This window comes from Anabrus simplex, chromosome 2 (assembly GCF_040414725.1).
Source record: "Anabrus simplex isolate iqAnaSimp1 chromosome 2, ASM4041472v1, whole genome shotgun sequence".
Taxonomy (NCBI): domain Eukaryota; kingdom Metazoa; phylum Arthropoda; class Insecta; order Orthoptera; family Tettigoniidae; genus Anabrus; species Anabrus simplex.
Genome location: NC_090266.1, coordinates 685,721,964 through 685,741,355, shown reverse-complemented (window position 1 = coordinate 685,741,355; position 19,392 = coordinate 685,721,964). Strand labels below are relative to the sequence as shown.

Here is a 19,392-nt window from a genome sequence, read left to right as displayed (position 1 = left end):
GATGAAAAATTCATATATTGACAAAGTATCAATGCTTGAGAGGAAGTGTCCTTAAAATTAACATAAGTTTAAATGACAACATTAAAAACAAAATACTCAAGAGAAAATATATAAATTCTTTCTACAATTGAAAGCAATTGTCAAGGAAACACTTGTACAATAGTCCATAGAGAATATGTCCTAATAAATATTCTTTTCTTAAAAAGTTCATGGAAAAAAAAAAAGGCCAATTTATAAATTAAAAATCATACATTTATAAGTAATTGTCAAAATGAAGAAATCTAAAATTCATAATGTAGCTCCTATTACTATTGCAGACGAAAATATTACTAATTCCTAGTTATCAATTCTTTTTAAACCTGCTTTCCTCTGGAACAGTATCTCCTATCTTTTTTTACGGTCTTATAACTGGTGTAGTAGTGTACCACTTTTAACCAATAAGTTGCCTTATGCAATAAATGTATCGACAAGGTGGAAAATAAAATAAATAGTTGTGAATCTGTTAAAGTGCGATACAGACCATGAAGCTGATTTTATGTAAGTTTTGATGTCAAAACGAATACAACTTAGCAAAAAGTGAAACCTATTCAGACCCATTGTAGCAGGAAATAATTTAATTCCACTGCCACTGTTGTCCCACAGTTCTTTAGTATTTCAATTGTTTGATTTCATCACGCCAGCAAAGTACAATAACCCAAATAATACATTTCTTCTCTATTTACAAGTTTAATTACGAACTTGCTTATAATTCTGGCTCACAGAAAGTATGAAGATACTGGTACATGTAACAATTGCATCAATAATACTATCATCAACCATACATAGCCAAGCATCATGAGGAGTATTCACCTCTAGCTGCAGTTTTCACAGTAAGGAGACGTATGGAAACTATGTTTCTTGCCCTAGTTCTTACATTTCCTGGCAAAGGATTCTTTTTCCAAACGGTGCCATCCTTTCCTTTGTAAATCTAATCTATGTGCTACGGCAAATCATCATCTCCGTCACTTTCACCCTCCTGTTCAGTTTCCGAGTCATGCTCACTTTCATTTAAATTATCCTCTTCACCGTCGCTGAAGTCACGCCAAGAGAATCTTCATCACTGTCAACGGAATAAAATAAACATCTTATTCTGCCCTCTTCCGTGGTGAAATTATCCATTTTCTTGTCAGAGAAGTTACTCCCTATGGGAAACACAAAATGAAAATGAAACTCATACAAATGCGTAACATAGCTGTGTTGAAACGAATAAGGGCATATATTACAAGTAACTAATCTCATTTTGTTCCGTATTGAAGATACAATAAGTAAAATTTTTCTTGAATAAAATTAGTGTGTCCACCTATTCAATACAATTATATTTTGTAGTGATTAAATTCTACATCACCGGGTGAGTTGGCTGTGAGCTTGCATCCGGGAGATAGTAGGTTCGAATCCCACTATCGGCAGCCCTGAAGATGGTTTTCCGTGGTTTCCCATTTTCACACCAGACAAATGCTGGGGCTGTACCTTAATTAAGGCCACGGCCGCTTCCTTCCACCTAGGCCTTTCCTATCCCATCATCGCCATAAGACCTATCTGTGTCAGTGCAACGTAAAGTCCCTAGCAAAAAAAAAAAAAAAAAAAAAAAAAATCTACATGAATTATAAAGACTAGTTAGGGACATGTTTTGCCCTAGTTTTGGGCATCTTCAGCCTAATACTAATCTTAAGGTGAAGTCTTAATACTCAATATTAAATACAATGGTCTTATGCTTCTTACAAAGTTGTGTTTTAGGTGATATTTACGTAGTTTACAATATGTACATCAACTAAAAGCCAGAATTTGTGAACAAGGAAGCAAATAAATTATTTTATTTTACAATGACTAGAGAACGTCCGAAGTGTAGATTGCATTTTTCCTGTTGTATGGATGAAAGTTTATGCAAATGTGTATATTCACTAGAGATTGATCACAGCGTGAATTGGGGCGTCTCCAACTTTATGGATGAACATTAGGTTGAAGGTTTTACAGCTGGTTCGTTCAAAGGTGGTTATGGTCACCTATGCCATAAGTATATTGTTACAAAACCGGAACCGTGGTTAAATCCCATCTATTGGATTTGAATATCCCTTTAGAAAGAAGCATGGTTTGACGGTATTGTTTTATAAGTTAAAGCATATATGTTGGAAACATATTGTTGATATTGTTCATTAGTGCTCATCTGATAATTTTGGAACACTGTGCCATTCTTGTCGATTAACGTTCCCATTGGTGCATTGTTCAACCTTGGGAGGAATTATGAGCTGTCTGTAACCGAATAAGAGAAAAAAGGAATTTAGAATGATGAATGTAGAGCCCAATATAATAATAATAATAATAATAATAATAATAATAATAATAATAATAATAATAATAATAATAATAATTGTAAAGTGAAAGTGGACGAACTTGCTTGTTTTGTCGATGTTAGCTGGAACCACTTGTTCCGGTTGCGTCTGAACGACTAACCTTACTACTTCTAGTGAAGTATTGATGCGGTAACGGAGTGGTGGAGCGTAGAGGGCAAGGGGGAGCGAGTTTCAATTTATGCGTCTGTATTGTTGCTTGAGAGGCGTTACTTGAATTGGATTGGGCGGGCCCAGCAATAGGCGTGGCTATTGGAGCGCATGCGTGCTGTGATTTAAACATACTGGGGACTTTGTTCTGATTTACGGCCTGGATGAACCTCAGAGTTGCTTCTTATAACGGATTTTTGTTGTCAATGACGTTAAGATTATTATTTTTATTATAAGTTTGCTCTAAATAAATGTACTAGTTTTTCGTCTCATTCAATAACTTCCCCTTACCTAGGCTTACCTCAACCACGATAGAGTCAACAATAATAAGTCTACTCAGGGTCTGGTGTTTATAGATTAAAATGTGCACAATGTACTGTAGGTTCATACATTTTGGTCAAACAGGGAGGAGCTTTTACACAAGGTATTTGGAACATTACAATGCTTCTAAGCATAACAAGTATTCGGCCATGAGGCAGCATATGAGCAAAACAGGCCATAAATTCACCTCAATAGAGAAAGATTTGACGATCGTTAGAAGCCTAGGTAAGGGGAAGTTATTGAACGAGACGGAAAACTTGTACATTTATTTGGAGCAAACTTATAATAAAAATAATAATCTTAACGACGTCATTGACAACAAAAATCTGTTATATGAGGCAACTCCAAGGTTAATCCAGGCCGTAAATCAGAACAAAGTCCCCAGTACGTTTAAATCACAGCACGCATGCGCTCCAATAGCCACGCCTAATGCTGGGCCCGCCCAATCCAATTCAAGTAACGCCTCTCAAGCAGCAGCACAGATGCACAAATTGAAACTTGCTCCCCCTTCCCCTCTACGCTCCACCCCTCCGTTACCGCATCAATACTTCACTAGAAGTAGTAAGGTTAGTCATTCAGACGCAATCGGAATAAGTGGTTCCAGCTAACATCGACAAAACAAGTAAGTTCGTACACTTGCACTTTACAATTATTATTATTATTATTATTATTATATTGGGCTCTACATTCATCATTCTAAATTCCCTTTTCTCTTATTCAGTTACAGACAACTCATAATTCCTCCCAAGGTTGAACAATGCACCAATGGGAACGTTAATCGACAAGAATGGCACAATGTTCCAAAATTATCAGATGAGCACTAATGAACAATATCAACAATATGTTTCTCACATATATGCTTTAACCTATAAAATAATACCGTCCAACCATGCTTCCTTCTAAAGGAATATTCAAACCCAATAGATCGGATTTAACCACGGTCCCGGTTTTGTAACAATATACTTACGGCACAGGTGACATTAACCACCTTTGAACGAACCAGCTGTAAAACCTTCAACCTAATGTTCATCCATAAAGTTGGAGACGCCCCAATTCACGCTGTGATCAATCTCTAGTGAATATACACATTTGCATAAACTTTCATCCATACAACAGGAAAAATCCAATCTACACTTTGGACGTTTTCTAGTCATTGTAAAATAAAATAATTTATTTGCTTCCTTGTTCACAAATTCTGGCTTTTAGTTAATGTACATATTGTAAACTATGTAAATATCACCTAAAACACAACTTTGTAAGAAGCATAAGACCATTGTATTTAATATTTAGTATTAAGTTAAGTTTAGTATTAAGTTCCAATATTAATAGATTTAAGACTGGACCTTAAGATTAGTATTAGGCTGAAGATGCCCAAAACTAGGGCAAAACTTGTCCCTAACTAGTGTTTATATTTATAATTCATGTAGAATTTAATCACTACAAAATATAATTGTATTGAATGGGTGGACACTAATTTTATTCCAGAAAGAATTTTACTTAAGGGCATATATCCCGACAATAACTGAAACAAACAAGGTGTTACGCAAGCACACGCACGGGGTGTATTTCACCCCAGTCCAACTTTGAAGGTGTACCCTCCTGAGCGTTTGGAGGGGGAGGAGCTAGGAAGGTACCTAAAAGAAGAACAGCTGAAAAACAAATTACACACTGCATCAAAGTATCTAACTCTGCTGGGGTGGATTTCACCCCGGCGCAAGTGTTTGAGGATTAAGATTTCTCTTACCTGTATGTCATTTTCATAATTAACATTTCCAGAAAGCTACAAAGAAAAAAATTGAGGATTTATGCATTATCATAATAAACACAGGCAGTCAGAAGTATCAGACACTGCAAAAAACAACACAGAACCAGTACATAAGGAAACAACAGTTAATTCCGAAACATAACGTGAAATGTTGACAAAAGAACATGCAATATCAAAATAATATTCAGTCTCAACAGTTTCAAATTTACCAATCATTAAACTAAAAAAGATACTAGCAGCAAGGACTGAATAACCCTTGTCAATGAACAAACAGGCATGATAAATTTTGTTTCAATTCAGAATCCCTGAAAAATGGAAAAACTCTAGCACAACAATATTTACAGTAGCCTGTTCACGGTCAACTTGATGGAATGAATCCTATCAAATTTCAACTGTCCAGTGATCAAACCTCTTCGCCAAGTCGATTAAGCGTGGGAGAACGTGTTCAGACACACTACTATGCCAATAACAGATATCAATGGAAACTGGGAACTGTCATCAAAAAATTTGGATGTACTTCATTACATGGTCAAACTTTATGACAGGTATACTTTCAAGTGTCACACTGACCAACTGTGAACCCTGAAGAAACAAGTAACTTTTGTGCCAGAATTCTACAAAGATCAACAACCTGGGTGACTTAACGTTCCAATAAATCAACCAAATATTGATTAAGCAACAGAAAACAACATAGCACACCCAAAAGATCAAAAAGCTCCAGATCCAATCATATGTCGACCTCTCAGAAGCCAATATGTGTGCAATGTTCAAGATTAATATCAATTAGCCTACTTCAACTATTATATCCAAATACTTGCTTTAACTTAAGTGTGTGGTAACTGTAGTATTTGTGTTGGTATGAATCTATCAATCTGTTCTCTATGTCAGTTTGAGTAAATATGCTGTTATAGCAAACAACCCTTTACACAATCATTTATGAAATAAGGGTAATTTTCACCATGATATAACAGTAGTAGAAACAACAGATCTGTCAAGAGGAAATAATTTTATTTTTAACTTGCTTTACGTCTCACCAACACAGATAGGTCTCATGGCGACGATGGGACAGGAAAGGGCTAGGAATAGGAAGGAAGCGACCGTGGCCTTAAGGTACAGTCCTAGCATTTACCTGGTATGAAAATGGGAAAGAATGGAAAACCATCTTCAGGGCTGCCAACAGTGGGGTTCAAACTCACTATCTCCTGAATGCAAGCTAATAGCTGCGTGACCACATACCGTGCTGCCACTTGCTTGGTACACACATCTACTCTAATCTGTTTTTCGTATTCATGTCTTGGTCTAATCTTACTGCCTACACTTCCCTAAAAAACTTAGCGAACAAGTCCTAGGTGTCTTAAGATGTGTCCTTCATTCTATCTCTTATTCTGGTCAAATTTCACCAAATCGTTTTCCTCTCACCAATTCGACTCGATCTCTCTTTTTTCATGATTTGATCTACTCATCTCACCTTCAGCATTCTTCTGTAACACCACATTTCAAAAGCTTCTATTATTTTTCTTTCTGAGCTAAGATGTCCATGTTTCACTTCCATACAGTACCACGCTCCAGACGAAAGTCTTCAAAAGCATATTTCTAATTCCTATATCAATATTGGAAATGAACAAATTCATATTCTATCCTTGCTTGTGCTAGTCTGCATTTTCTGTCTTTACTTCTGCCATTGTCAGTTATTCTACTATGCAAGTAAAAGTATTCATCTACTATTAAGACTTCATTTCCTAGTTTAATATTTCCTGCATCACCTGACTTTGTTTGACTGCACTCTATTACTTTTGTTTTGAATTTATTTTCATCTCCAAGACTGTGTTCATAACATTCAGCAATTTCGCCAGATATTCTGCCGGCTCAGATAAAATATCATCGGCAAATCTCAGAGTTTTGATTTCGTCTTCTACGATTGTGATTCCCTATCCAAATTCCTCTTTGATTTCATTTACCACCTGTTTTATATAAGCACTGAAGAGGAGACAAACTGCAGCCTTGCCTCACTCCTTTCTGGACTGGTGCTTATTTTTCACAGCCATCGATTCTTATCATTGCAGACTGATTTCTTTTTACAGACTGTAGATAAGCCTTGTTTCTTAATAAATACATACATACATACATAGAAACAAATTAAAATACACAATCTACACTACGTCGCACAATTACATTTGCAGACCAAAGGCTGGCCACTATAAGTGCATTTGTTGTTGCAAGACTACAAAATAATTCATAAAGAAGTCATTCAATCAATACCCATTGATGATTAATGATGTGGGTAAAAGATTGATGGCAATATTAAAAAAAAAGAGCTTTGTTTTGCAAGATGGTCCAGTCCTCCAATTCTTTCAAAGTGGACAACAATAAAAATTCATAGCTATTAGGACTTTTGAACATCATGGTGACTCCGACTGCCACTCGGCATCATCATTCACACTCTTGCAAGTACGACTGTGTTCTGAGTACATCAGTGTAGCCAATTATATGTCCTCGTGTGCTGAAGAGGGCACAATGCTGGCACATAAAATCGACCAAAGTTCCTAGTTGTTTTAGAGCCTGGTTGTTCTTTCTTCTCTTATTCCGTAATTCTTTTCTACAATTGCTCGTGCTTTCATCGCTGTTGCTCAAAATTTCGTGGGCTCTCTAGCACAAAATGTGGCAACATCGATATTAGACTTTGGAATGTCCTTATATCATTTTTGCTCCTCCCTGATGTGATTGCATTCTCCATTCCTTAGTTGTGAATACATCAATTGCTTTGGAAGGTCTGTCAGACACATGGGTAAAATGGCCAGAACCATTGATGTAGAAGTTTGATAATCATTGCCTTAATACTCATGGCAGTGGCCTCTTCCAAAATACTTGTTTGTACAACTGTCTTGCTATATTACTCTAACTGTTCTTCTAAGAGAGTGCGTGTGATATTTTCCCAGACATTTCAAGTCTCTCCTGTACGTATTCCAAGTCCCATGTCTGCAAGTAAGTGCTGGTGTCACCATGGTATTGCAAACACATAGTTGGTATGGACACTGAGGTCATCGATGTCAAAAACGTTTTTAAGAATATGACCAAACACCATACTAGCACATCTGATGCAAAACTGTATTTCAGCAACTATCTTAGGATTTATTGAGATATGGCTGCTAAGGAGAGGAAACTGTTTGATCCTGTGTAGGACCTCACAATTTATCATAATGGAATTTTTTTTTTGCCATTTGCTTTACGTCGCACTGACACAGATATATCTTATGGCGACAATGGGATAGGAAAGGCCTAGGAATTGGAAGGAAGCAGCCGTGGCCTTAAGGTACAACCCCGGCATTTGCCAGGTGCGAAAATGGGAAACCACGGAAAACCATCTTCAGGGCTGTCAACAGTGGGACTCGAACCCACTATCTCCCGATTACCCATAATGGAAGTAGCTGTCTCAGAATTAGATGCAGGTTGTTAATGAACTTAATGTTGTTCTAACTTGATATTTGTACATGCTTGGTTAATAGCAATCAAAATAAGCTAGTTTGTAAGTCATTCTCCATTCTTGCTAGAACACTGCCATCTATATGTTTAGATCAACTGTGTATTATAGCTGGAAAGGTATAACTTGGGGTAAATTTCAACAGTAAGTAAAATGGTCCCTATACTGTGTTGCTAACTGGCAGACTAAGAGACAGAGGAAGCAAGATACAGGAGAACAATGTAAGTCCTTGGATTCATTTGCATCACTAGATTGACAGAATACTGAAATTGCTAAAACTTGTATTATTAAATTATAACTATAGGTGAATTCCTTTTCTATTAACTAATTTAATATGGGTTGGCACAACTATAGTTCTAATATCTTACAAGGGAAACTTTCAGACCTCCCAACAACAGTAGTCACAAAAATTCCAGGGATGAACAAGCAAAACATACAGATGTGTGCCATACTAAAATATGCCCTGTTCTAGGGGTTTTGGGTGATCGCGAAATTCTGCACTTCACACCATTTACGCTGGTCTCTTGTTTGTTCACACCAGAAAGTTTTGTTAAGTTTTCTGTCTGGAGGTCTCGAGAGAATCCCTTGTCAGAAAAGATATACAGTTTAGAATGGTTTACACATAACTCAACTCTAGGTCCCAGCGAAATATAACTTGAAAACAAGATAATTAAATCTCATTTGTACGTAACTCATTTACACATAATTCAGTGTTATATGTATTGATTTTCATTAAATGCAGTTTTTTTTTTTTTTTGTATGTAACAAGTTATGTTGCCGACGTAACTCCTCTGATAAAACAACGGCGAGTTAGAAATGTCTCTGTTGGCGGTGGGACTTTAGCTGCAGATGTAGGAGTGATATGGTGCAGTAGTGTAAGGATGTTCGTGGGAAGTGACCGTGTGACTTTTAACTAAAAAAGAAAGATTACGAGCCAGATACCTGTTTGTGGAATGCAGTCGATGTGCACAAAACATACAAATAATGCTGTAAACGTATGAATTTCCTGATGTTACTGAAATACAGGCGAGTTAGAAATGCGACCATTAAAGTTGGCATTGTTGACAACAGAACTTTAGCTGCAGATGTAAGAGGGGTGTGGTGCGGTGGTATAGTGAAGGTCATGGGATGCGACCATGCGGTATAAAGCTACAGTAGAAAGATTACAAGACGTGTTCAGAACATAGTACATGCTTCAGTTTTAACTGTAAGCAGGTTATTTAAAAGAGACACTTTAAAATGATACCGACAGATGACAACTGCAATATTGAGTAATAAAAATGGCGGTTCTATCAGTAGAAATTGAAATTTACTACCAGTTGGCCATGGAGAACAGAAAGAGGAAAAGTTACATGCTGGACAAGAAAGTAAACTTGATACGAGAAGTGGACAATAATCCACGTAAAACTAACACTGAAATAGGAGATTTAGAAATTGCTTGTATCACACTTTGCAGTCATTGGTAAAATCCATAATTTTAGATTAATTTTTAAAAATTGCATGCTAAAATAACAATGCTGATTAATTATGTTACAAACCTGATATATTAAAATAATTATCAGCACAAATTATATTATCTTATATTTATGAAATAACCTTTAATCTTCTTCTTCTTCTTCTTCTTCTTCTTCATCATCATCATCATCATCATCATCATCATCATCATCATCATCATCATCATCAAACCCCTCCAGCGTGCTGGTGAACGAGTCTTCGCCAATGTTGTCTGTCCAGAAATACCTTTTCTCTCACCACTGACTCCCAATTCCCTCTTCTCTCCACATCATCTCTCAGCTGGAATAGTGTGTTACCCCTATAGTTGGTACACTTTCTTCTGCACCCTTTCTTAAAGGGATAATAATACCTTCTGTCCAGTCTTCTGGAACCTGATTTTCACACCATATTGCTTTCAGAATTCTGTATAGCAACTGCACTCACGTATACCCACGGCTTTGATCATGTCAGCAATAACTCAATCGTTCCCAGCTGACTTACTACTTTTCATCTTTAGGGCAATTTACACCTGACCAAGTAATCAGAACATCCATCTGTCCTCAGTCCTTCTTCCACCTCTTCAGTAGTTTCTCCCTTGTTCAGGAGGATATCGAAATAAGTCTTCATTTTATTTCTAATTTCTTGTTCGCTCCTGACTACATTCCCATTTACTGTTTCTAGTGCTGTGATGCCCTAGTCCTCTTTGTCAGATCTTTTATTTTTAACCAGGCTGTACAGCACTTCATGTTTCCTTTACTATCTTCCTATGTTTTTTTGCGTAAATTACCCCAGTACTTCTCTTATAATCCTTTTTACTTCTAATTTACTATTTTGGTATTCTTTGTCTAGCTTTTGTATTTTCTCATCTCTCAGTTGAATGTTGTCCGTTTCTGGGTCTATAAACATCCCTCACTTTCTTGGCTTTATTTCATTTTTCTACTGCCTCTTTCACTTTGTCATTCCACCAAGACTTGTTCTTCCGCACTATTGATGAAATTAGTTTTAAAATTATTCCATTCTCCATCACTACAGCTGGACTCTGACAACAGTAACTTGCTTTTGATCATTTCTTGGAACTTCTGTTTACAGTCCTCTTCCTTTAGTTTCCAGTCTTAACTCCTTGGTATCCTCTTCCTGTTCTTTGCCTTCTGCACTTGGATTCCTGACAGGTCAGTCATCAGAAGCTTATGGTCACTATCAAGATGTCCAATAGGAATAGTTTTCTCATCTTGCACTAGGTCCCCACACCTCAGGTCAGTGATCATGTAATCTATTACCAACTTATAGGTACCATCCTACCTGTACCGTGTTATTTTATGACTTTCTTTCTACTGGAACCATATGTTCTTTATCAGCAAGTTATTCATTAGGCACAAATCAAGTAGAAGTTCTCCTTTAGCGTTCCTTGTCCCGTACTTGAGAGGTCCCATAATCCCTTTATATCCAGTTGTATCTACTCCTACCTGGGCATTACAGTCACTCATTAGTAGTAGGGCCTCCTCTTTTTCTTTACGTCGCACCTACACAGATAGGTCTTATGGCGATGATAGGACAGGAAAGGCCTAGGAGTGGGAAGGAAGCGGCCGTGGCCTTAAGGTACAGCCCCAGCATTTGCCTGGTGTGAAAATAGGAAACCACGGAAAACCATCTTCAGGGCTGCTAACAGTGGGGTTTGAACCCACTATCTCCCAGATGGAAGCTCACAGCTGCGTGCCCCTAACCGCATGGCCAACCACCCGGTGATACCAAAAATGTTAACAGGGTACCTACTAGTAACCTAAGTCTGTTTTCCCAGGGATATTTCCATTTTCCCTGCATTAAATTTAGTGTGACATAGTACATTAAGAGTGATGCTCCAGTATTTTTATCATACTATAGAATCTTAAAACATATTTTACATGAACACTTACAATGGCATAAAGAACAAGAAATAAATGTATCATTAGTCAAACAAGCTAGACCTTATCATAAAGTGCCCATCTGCAAAGTGGGTTATGAGTAATCCCATCATACACAGCTACTACAATAAACACTGCAACCAACGAAAATTATAACATTGCTCACAGCAAGCCATCAGTTAATCACTCTTCAAACTAATGCTGGTGTTCATCAGGGCCCTTATTCTTGAAATTAGCTTGCCAGCTTATAAACACGATCGTAGCAGAAACATATGGAAATATACATGGGAATATATAAGGAATATACAGCGGGAAAATCAAGTCAATGGCCAAACCGTTTAACGTATCACACCAAAGTTTGTGGTTAGGAAATATCACTTTGCAGCAGAAAGTGGCGAGTATTCTAGGGAGACTAGTTGAATTTTGCCAAGTGCTGCGAACAAGATGTCATCTACTTTCGATGGCCTTAGAACAAACTCCTGGCTCCATGTAACGTAGTAATGAAGGATGTTATTGCTCTTCTTGTTAAAGTACATGATGATGGTAGATTTGACGATATCCATCAAGGAATGTGGCTGTGGCCTTAAGGTACAGCCACAGCATTTTCCTGGTGTGAAAATGGGAAACCACGGAAAACCATCTTCAGGGCTGCCGACAGTGGGGTTTGAACCCACCATCTCCCTGATGCAAGCTCACAGCTGCGCGCCCAACTCACCCGGCGAGACCAAAAACGTTAACAGGGTACCTACTAGTAACCTAAGTCTGTTTTCCCTGTATTTTCCCTGCATTAAATTTAGTGTGATATAGTACATCAAGAAACTCAGGAATAAGTTCCCAGTTCCTGTAGAAAATGGAAGTATCGTTCAAATGCATATGCTGGTCAACTACTGTGCATAGAAACAAGTACTGTATGTGCCAAAATATATAGTACTTATTTTCGCGCAATGCGCATGTGCACGCCTCAGCATCTGCGTGTTGTTACATCACCACAATGAATTGTTATTTGTGTAAAGAACGTGGTGCTCTGTGATTGGAAGTGACAATGGGTCTCGCGACGGAGAAAAGTGTTTATAGTGGAGTAAAAATATCGTGAACACTTTAATAAGCCAGCATCTAGCAACACAGTTATGCTATCTATTGTTAAATTTCGTCATACGGGTAGTGTATTGTGTCAATGCAAGGGAAGGTCTGGTAGGCCAGTAACTGTCCACAAATGAAAATCATGGACGTGTCCTCAATCAGGTGTTGCAGTCTCCAAAGCGAAGTCTACGACGAACAACCCTGAAATTAAACTTCAGCCCTACGTCCCTTCGACGACTGTTTAAAGACATAGGTGGATTTCCGTACCAAATACAGGTTGGGCAACGATTGAGAGAGCATGATAGGCATGTCAGGGTGGAATATTGTGCACAATTTTTGGCCATGGTGTACGAGGATCCAGATTTCTTGTTCAACGTGTGGTTCTCCGACGAAAGTTACCTTCACTTGGGACGGTTTCATCAATCACCAAACAACTCGCTTTCTTGGTTTTGAGAGGCTACATAGTGTGCATGTGACAATTTGCTATGCAGTGTCACGAAACGGTGTGCTAGGTCCGTATTTTATAGAGAATGATGGTGCACCACTTACTGTTAACCAGGAATGCTATAGGAACATGGTGATCAGGCCATTTATTCAGAATCTAAGAAGGTTTTGTCATGCCAGGAACATGCAGATGAATAGACAGTGGTTCCAACAAGACCTGCCATACCGCTCGACAGACTATGGCTATGTTGCAAGAAACCTTTCCAGGACGAGTAATTTCCTGCGGGGCTGAGTTCCCCTACCCATCACATTCCCCCGATCTCACACCACCTGATGCTTACGAGTGGGGAATGTTAAAGGATCAAATTTTCAATTGTCCAGATCCACCCAAAACTGCGCCTGCATTACATCAGAAGATCGTCTCGTTCTTCGGGTGCAGCAACCTATGTTCCAGAATATGTTGGAAAATCTGCATGATCGTTACGAACACTGCTTACAGCGCAATGGAGCACATTTTGAACATTTACACTATCATCTCGATAAGTAAGGTAATGACAATAAGACTAATATAATTTCCAGTAATGTATATTTTGACGCATACTGTATCATTGACAATTCCATTCTCTGTAGACTTATTTTCTGTGATAATTTTGCGTTTCCATAATAGTTAGCACCTCCACATTATGTAAATTACATGGGTAACGTTTAAAACACTCGGGGTGTCAAAAAGAGCATTACGAAGATAAGAGTTATTGTCTTTTTAAATTATAATACACACCTCAAAAAAGTTTTGCACCACCTGTATTTTTTGTGTTCATGAAGGATGTTCGCTCAAAGAGTTGTTGCGTGACAGTCATTCACAGACATCCAAATGTGTAACGCTACCTGTTAGTGGACGTAATACACGCAGTCTCAGAACAGTCCACAAGAATGCTCTGTTACTGTCACCTGTCGACATAACAGGACAGGAGCACATTATCGTGTCCTGAGTCTCCTGCGTCATGTGATGTGTCATTACCGCTTTTGACCATACGTGCATGGTGACACTGCATCAGCAAGGCCTCTCTGTGAGGGCTATTGCTGGCCTGGTTGGTGTACAACATAGTGATGTTGTCAGATAAAGCCACTGTTGTGTGACAAAATGTTAAAATCGTCCTTTTAGTGGTAGTCTGCAGTCAACAACCATTACATGCGAATCCTGTCTCGCAGAAACCTGGCAGACACCGCAACAGAACTGCATAAAGCCTTATGGCAGGCAACATGTAGGGCTGTGTCTATGTACACAATCAGAAATGGTAGTCTCCACAGGGGCCACCAACACTGTGGTGCCAGGTACATATAGGCAAGGGAGCACTTGGAGTGGACTCTGGAGGAATAGCGATGTGTCCTCTTCATGGATGAGTGCCAAATGTGCGAAGCAGGATAATCGTTGGAAGAAGGGTTTGGAGAGAGCGAGGTAACGCCAGACGAGTCCTGTACGCCATCCCCACATGCCCATCAGGGAGGCGGATCCGTCGTGTTTTGTGGTAGCATTTTGTATGGATGTCGGACGCCACTCGTCATTGTAGAGGGCAATATGACGGTTACACAATACAAGAAGAGAATCCTTGGGCCCACTGTTCAAACATATTAACAACATTTCGGCGACAGATTCGTTCTGCAAGATTACAACACATGCTCACACCACTCAAATCTTGTGAACCTCTTCCTCAGGGAGGCCCACATATATTGGCACACAGTGTCTCCGGACATGAATCCCATTGAACGTACCTGGGATATGCTGAAACAGGTAGTGCGACAATGAACGAAGGGCTGCAGTCAAAGGGTGGGACAAACGACCAGCTGACTTGCTAGGCCTATTACTGAAGAGGATTTTTCTTTCCGGGTTTTTCTCCCTTAGCCTTTAGCAGTTCGCTGCCACATTTGCAAGGCAGCAGTTCGTTGATGAATGTGTGTGTCATTTCCTACACAAAGGTTTTGTCAAACCTCCTAAGGAGAACTCTTCTGTCCGTAGCTGTTGGTTCACCCTTAGTTTGTCAGGCTTGGTACTCGCCACCCACCCCTCAAGCAGAGAGTCGCAGGTAATACCGTGTACTGTCACATACAGTAGCAGGATTTCTCCTGACCTGTCTATGTCTTTAACCTTTTTCCTGAAAATAGAGAAAATTATTGCAATAATTATTCGACATTATACCCAAACCTGTTTTGTAAGTAATTCTTAGCAAAATCTGATATGCACCTTGATTTACACTGCCTGAAAAACAAAGTTAAGCATCAAGGAGAGGTTGAAAGTGAATGAAACTATATATGCTGAAGGACCATGTGCCTTTATTGAACTGATTACAATATGGGATGAAAGAGACAAGGCCGTTGGCAGTTACAGGTGAAACGTTGGCACCAGGTCAGTAGGGTGTAGCACCACCCCGGCCGCAATGCATGCCCTTATGCAGATCAGAATGGTGTCAAACAGCCTTTGGATCCTCTCCTGAGGCAAGTTTGTCCACAATTGTTGCAGCTGTCCCTCCAGATCCCGCAGATTGGTACCGGGACAGAGTCCCCTTCCAATTACAAGATGTTAAAATCTTCTGTATTGACAGTTTTCACTTTACAAAGGAAATTGAATTTGTCCTCCTATTCAGTACATATCCCATTCTTTTAGAGTAATAATTATCAAACATGTTTTGGCTCATTTGAGCCATCTTCAGTGAAAAAGAAAGTTTAAAATTACATAATAAATATTAAAAGAATATGTTAAAACACAATGAAAAAGAGTGTGAAAACAAGTGAGACATGATGAAATTAAAATAAGTTATGACAAGGTTGACAACCTCTAGTCTAGAAGTGCAGTGTGTTACACTAAAAACGAGGACAAAATCATAATACTAAAATTCATTGAGTCACAATCTCATAGCTAGAGCAACTTTCTGCCTCTAGATAGCTGTGAGATACAAGAAGTTCCTGGTCAAATTTAGAGCAAGCTTCAATAGTATTCTTGCGAACCTATTCTATCAAAGATGTACATGAAATAGAGTCACGATGTTAGTTCTTTGTATTAAATGATAGGCTCCTGGATACGTGTAAGAAAATGTAGCAGCCCATATCACAAGCCCTGGCAGAAACCGTACCCTAAGCTGGAACTAATAATGCCAGTATCATTCTAAAGCAAATGTTATTTTCCAACATCTTGCTATATCCATATCACTATCAGGAATAAAGGAATCCTCTAAAATATTCCTAGGATGTAAATCCTACTGGAGGCAGAAAGATGTTTGTAATTGTAAAATGACTTGCCTAATTGTACAGCTTATTTCAGCTGTTACACAGAAGGTCTCGGTTGGCACAAACCTATTTTTTAAACGTCTTCACATTCAAGGCACTCGACACTTCAAAACAGGCATTCCTTGATGGATATCGTCAAATCTACCATCATCGTGTACTTTAACAAGAAGAACAATAACATCCTTCATTACTACGTTAGGTGGAGCCAGGAGTTTGTTCTAAGGTCATCAAAAGTAGATAACATCTTGTTCGCAGCACTAGGCAAAATTCAACTCGTCTCCCTAGAATACTCACCACTTTCTCCTGGAACCACAAATTTTGGAGCGTTATGTTAAACGGTTTGGCCACTGACTTAATTTCCCGCTGTATATTCCTTATTTATTTCTCCCTTAAAGCTTTATATTCAGGGAATTTAAAAATTGAAGGATCTGCAACTGTTTAATTTAATCTACAACCTAGTACGCAGCATGAACGATCCATTTTGGGAAATACTACAGCCGTTACAGCACAACAATAGACTCTATTAAGCACAATTATTTACACCTCTAACACTACACAATATGAATTACTCGTTAAATACAGCATATCTACTTTATACTTCAGTAACACGTTTGAAATAGTAGGTACTTCTTATCCTCAGGAAACAATGTAAACAAACATAACCATGTGGAACCACACATTAATTACAACCACCATGAATCAAGGGTTATGAATTTCATGTTATTGGTCTGTACTGAACTGAGATTCCATATAAATTATGAACAAAAAAGTTTTCCAACTATTCAATACATAGTTATACAGGGTGAACTTTAATAAAACCGACAAACTGCAGGGACTTATTCCCGACTGGAAATGGAGGAAAAAATGTCCTATGAACAAGTGTATGGAAATGCATAATTGCGACGGTAGATAGCACTGACGAATGAAATTTTCTCCGACTACTTGCAGTGTGTTTCTTCTGTTGCAGATAGTGTGACTGAAGCAGCGTACTGTTGCTGGTTCGGTATTCATGTCGGGAACAAGCTGAGATGGTGTTTGTGTATGGCCAAGCGAATGGAAACGGTCGAGAGGCAGCACGGCTATACCAAAACAAGTACCCTAACAGACACCAACCACATCACACAACATTTCAAGCCCATTTTGGGCGTTTGTGTGATCATGGGTCCTTTCAGATAGACGAACGTGCAGGGAGGCGGAGGACTCCGAGTACACCAGGTCTGGAGGAACAGGTTCTACAGGACATTGAGATGAACCCTAGTACAAGCTCCAGGTAAGTGGCCCGCCAACATGGTGTAAGCCAGACTACGATTATGTGTATCCTGCATGACAACCGCTATTATCCCTATCACTTGCAACGAACGCACGGATTATCAGCAGCGGATTTCCCTCTATGGGGAGAATTTTGTCGATGGTTTTTACACCAGGCCATCACAATTATGGGATTTCTGTCGCCGGTCCTCTTTACCGATGAAGCAACCTTTACCAGAAATGGCATCGTCAATCTGCATAATCTTCATCTGTGGGTACAGAAAATCCCCAGGGAATGGTTGAAGCATCTCACCAGCATCGGTTCATCATCAATGTTTGGGCAGGGATTCTTGGCGACCACATAGATGGACCAGTTATTATTCCACAACACCTCAATGGAGGAACGTATCTGGACTTCCTACAGAATACTCTGCCTGGATTGCTTGAGAATGTGCCTTTGGCAGTAAGACAGGTTATGTGGTTTCTGCATAATGGAGCACCACCTCACTTCCGCATTACAGTTCGCCAACACCTCAACATTTCCCCAGGCGCTGAATAGGATGCGGAGGCCCTGTTGCATGACCTCCAAGATCACCGACTTAAACCCCCTGGATTTTTATCTCTGGGGTCATCTGAAAAGTGTTGTGTATGCTGAACCAGTTCCTGATGTGCAGACCCTTCAACAGCGTGTTCACGACGCCTGTGACGCTATTCGGCGAGAGGCTGGAACGTGCGAAAGAGCGAGGCAATCCATGATACGTCTGAACGCGTGCATTGCAGCCCATGGAGGCCCCTTTGAACATCTGCTATGACATGGATGCGATTCGGCTATGTACTGTGTTCTGGGACTATTTCTTGTCGTTGCACGCACACCGTCCATTTCCGGACACATGTTCATAGCACATTTTTTTTCTCCATTTCCAGTCAGGAATAAGTCCCCGCAGTTTTCGGTTTTATTAAAGTTCACCCTGTATTTACAATGCGTGTTAAAAGTTTTCCACCTATTCAATACATAGTTATACAGTTTTCCACCTATTCAATAATGTTTATTTACAATGCATGTAATACACGCATTGTAAATAATGTATAACTATGTATTGAATAGGTGGAAAACTTTTATGTTTATAATTTATATGTAACCACCACGAATTCCACCATTTTCCCATCAATTAATAGTAGCATTAAGGTCCGAGATATTGTAGACGGTCCATAGACACGCATTATCTTGTTGGAACACTGTCCCAGGGTGCTGTGCCATAAGGGGTAGGACATGCAGACGTAGAATGTCTCTGACGTATCGCTGTGCCGTCAAAGTCTGCCGAAGCACAATTAGAGGTGACCTGAACACATATCCTATGGCTCTCCACACAATGATGCCAGTGACGATTATGCCTTTGTGTTTTTCCACAATATGGGCAGGATCTCCCCTCTGCCCTTGACGCCGCTAAACCCGCACACGATGGTCATCAGAGATTATGGAGAAGCGGGACTCAACCCTGAACACGATACGACGCCACTTGCCCTCTGTCCATGCATCCCAGGCAAGGCACCACTCCAAATGCAGGCATTGGTGTCCTGATGTCAATGAAAACCAACGCATGGGGCAGTAGGACACCAATCCGGCAGATGTGAGTCGTCGATACACTGTGCGGGAACTCGCAGGATGTTGTAGAGTCTCCAGTACATGTTCGCAGAACGCGGGTGCCGAAGTTATGGCATCCCGCAATGCTTCGTGCACCATACGGTGGTCCTCTCTCGGGGGGTATTTCTTGGTCGAGCCAAACCTGCTCGACGTGATTGGGTGCCCTCGTACCCACTGACTTCAACATCAGGCCACTGTGACATCTGAAC

The 19,392-nt window shown here is 39.5% G+C and overlaps 1 protein-coding gene across 5 annotated transcripts in view; it reads right to left on the bottom strand.

Moving 5' to 3' along the window:
* Positions 1 to 19,392, bottom strand: part of LOC136864373 (synaptophysin) — a 134,241-nt gene that overhangs the window by 99,291 nt on the left and 15,558 nt on the right. For 3 of the 5 annotated variants that reach the window (XM_067141292.2, XM_067141288.2, XM_067141289.2), the window contains exon 2: positions 4,600 to 4,635. The exons of the other annotated variants lie outside the window; for them this stretch is intronic. In XM_067141292.2, the coding sequence (XP_066997393.1) occupies positions 4,600 to 4,635 (36 nt within the window). The remainder of the gene's footprint in view (positions 1 to 4,599; positions 4,636 to 19,392) is intronic. 5 annotated transcript variants of the gene reach the window in all.